General features: G+C 39.8%; 1 protein-coding gene across 1 annotated transcript; it reads right to left on the bottom strand.

Moving 5' to 3' along the window:
* Positions 1–326: 326 nt before the first annotated feature.
* On the bottom strand, positions 327–1,489 carry LOC149249415 (uncharacterized). Its single transcript, XM_089456243.1, has 2 exons — positions 1,259–1,489; positions 327–1,114 (listed from the first exon to the last, which is right to left on the bottom strand). Exons 1-2 carry the CDS (start codon positions 1,469–1,471, stop codon positions 467–469), a joined length of 861 nt encoding a protein of 286 aa, XP_089312369.1. The 5' UTR covers positions 1,472–1,489; the 3' UTR covers positions 327–466.
* Positions 1,490–1,976: the final 487 nt, after the last annotated feature.

The following is a 1,976-nucleotide window of genomic DNA, read 5'->3' as shown; positions in this document are numbered from 1 at the left end:
CCACCCCTAATATAATATAATACTATAATATTAATATTTTGTATTATTAAATTCTTGTAGCCTAATAAAGCATTAATATATATTATAATATACTCAACCCAATATTATATTAAAACTTGTTATATTACTTATATACCTAAGCTTGCAATCATCTCTCAAACTATACTAAGGGAAAAATGATTAGAAATGATGAAATGGGTATTAGATGGCAACCTTTATCTTTTCTTTTATCATTTTGAAATTTATTGTTAACACATTGTTCATGAATTTCATGACAAAATCATAACTTTCTCTCCAGAACATACAACAATCTTATTTCATTTAAATAATTTAATAACTTTCTCTTCAAACATATAACAATTTTATTTCACTTAAATAACATATAAAATTTCTGAGTTTAAAATTCTGTGATCCATAATGTTTAGAAGAAAATCTTTTGCCACTGAGTGCCCACTAATATGTAGCTTCAAAGGGGCAAAGTGCCTACCAGCACGCACAGTGGCATTTTGCAGGTGTAAATCTTGTTTTCATCACCCCACGCCTCTCTGAACCTTCTCAATACCGTTTCATTCAGAAGCTCCACGCCCTTCTCTCTCGCTATGACCACCCCATTGGGAGAATTGCACAATACCAAAAACTTTTCGAACGACAGCTGTATCTCCATCTCCATTTCCAAGGGATTACCTTCGCTCCCCCCTCCATTTTCTAGCACCGGTTCGAACGGGAACGGCAGCTTCCTGTATCCATCCTTTACTACATCTATATCCATCTTTAGTTGCCGGTAAGGCATGGTTGACTCCAGGAATTCTGCAAACACTGCATCCACAGCGGGACTGACGCTGAGATTCGCATAAGTCCACACAGCTATCACACCCCCTGGTTTGCGCAGGAGGCGTTTAACTTGAGAGTAAAAGGTCTCGAGGTCGAACCAGTGGACTGCCGTGGCCACAGTCACCAGATCCACCGATCCCTCCTCCCCCACTATCGAAAACAGCTCTTCATCCGTCATGACGGGCGGAGTGACAGCATACGTCACTTTGGGATGCTTCGGCGCCAAATCCAGCTGCTTCTTGCTTCTGTCTGTGGCGATCACGCGATCGTAATGCTCTGCAATCTACGCTCTCATAATTTCATTAAATCTATTTTTGGCCGGCAATGATCTCATAATTTCATGTGAAACCTGACAATTACTAGATATGAAAAAAAGAGCAACGGAGTGAAATTAAATGAAAGGAAAGAAGAGGGTAAGAGAGGTTACAGAAACAGAAGCCTGCCCATTGCCCGCACCCACGTCCCAAGCCAGTTGGTGATTGGCGGTTAGAGATGCCAACATGGAAAACAACGATGCAGGATAACCAGGCCTGCTCTCTGAGTACACCTTTGCTTGTTTATCAAATGGCCCCGCCATTTCTCCTCCGTATTTTCGCGTAGTCAGGGTACAGAAGTGTCCGCTTCTGGCTCTCTCGCTCATGATCACGCACGATTTATAGAAATTGCGCGCCCTGGTTTTTTTAACGTGCTGTGCAAGTAATGTAGGGAAATTTTCGGCGCTGTTTAATTGTTTCAAGTTCTGAAGTTTTTGGTCGGAATTTCTGGAATCTTTCTGTGATTAGATTTTGAATAATTGTTTATTTAAATGTGTTTTTAAATAAGTTCAGCACTGTAGATGCTTGGGCATCTTAGAGTTATAATTCAAACAAATCTCTGAAAAATCAATTCATAAAATATATATAAAAAAAGACGGCGAAATGGTTCACTATATTACCGTGTGGTGCAAGTAATGTTCCTCGTAAAATTATCAGTATTCACCTAACACGCGCACTGCCGGCAACGTCCCGTTATTTGTACTAATTTCAAATAATTGCTTGCATATAAAGCAATCCTGGTTATTGGTCGAAAGAAACTCTGTCGTTGAATAAAATGAAGTCGTTTTTGAACAGGCCACTCCTCGGCCTCGAATAGCTACGTTTGAAAAG

Source organism: Pinus tabuliformis, chromosome 7, assembly GCF_031772625.1.
Source record: "Pinus tabuliformis cultivar Carrire ecotype Pingquan chromosome 7, CPIR1, whole genome shotgun sequence".
Taxonomy (NCBI): domain Eukaryota; kingdom Viridiplantae; phylum Streptophyta; class Pinopsida; order Pinales; family Pinaceae; genus Pinus; species Pinus tabuliformis.
The sequence above is the reverse complement of the archived record's forward strand: the minus strand, read 5'-3'. Positions and strand labels throughout refer to the sequence as shown.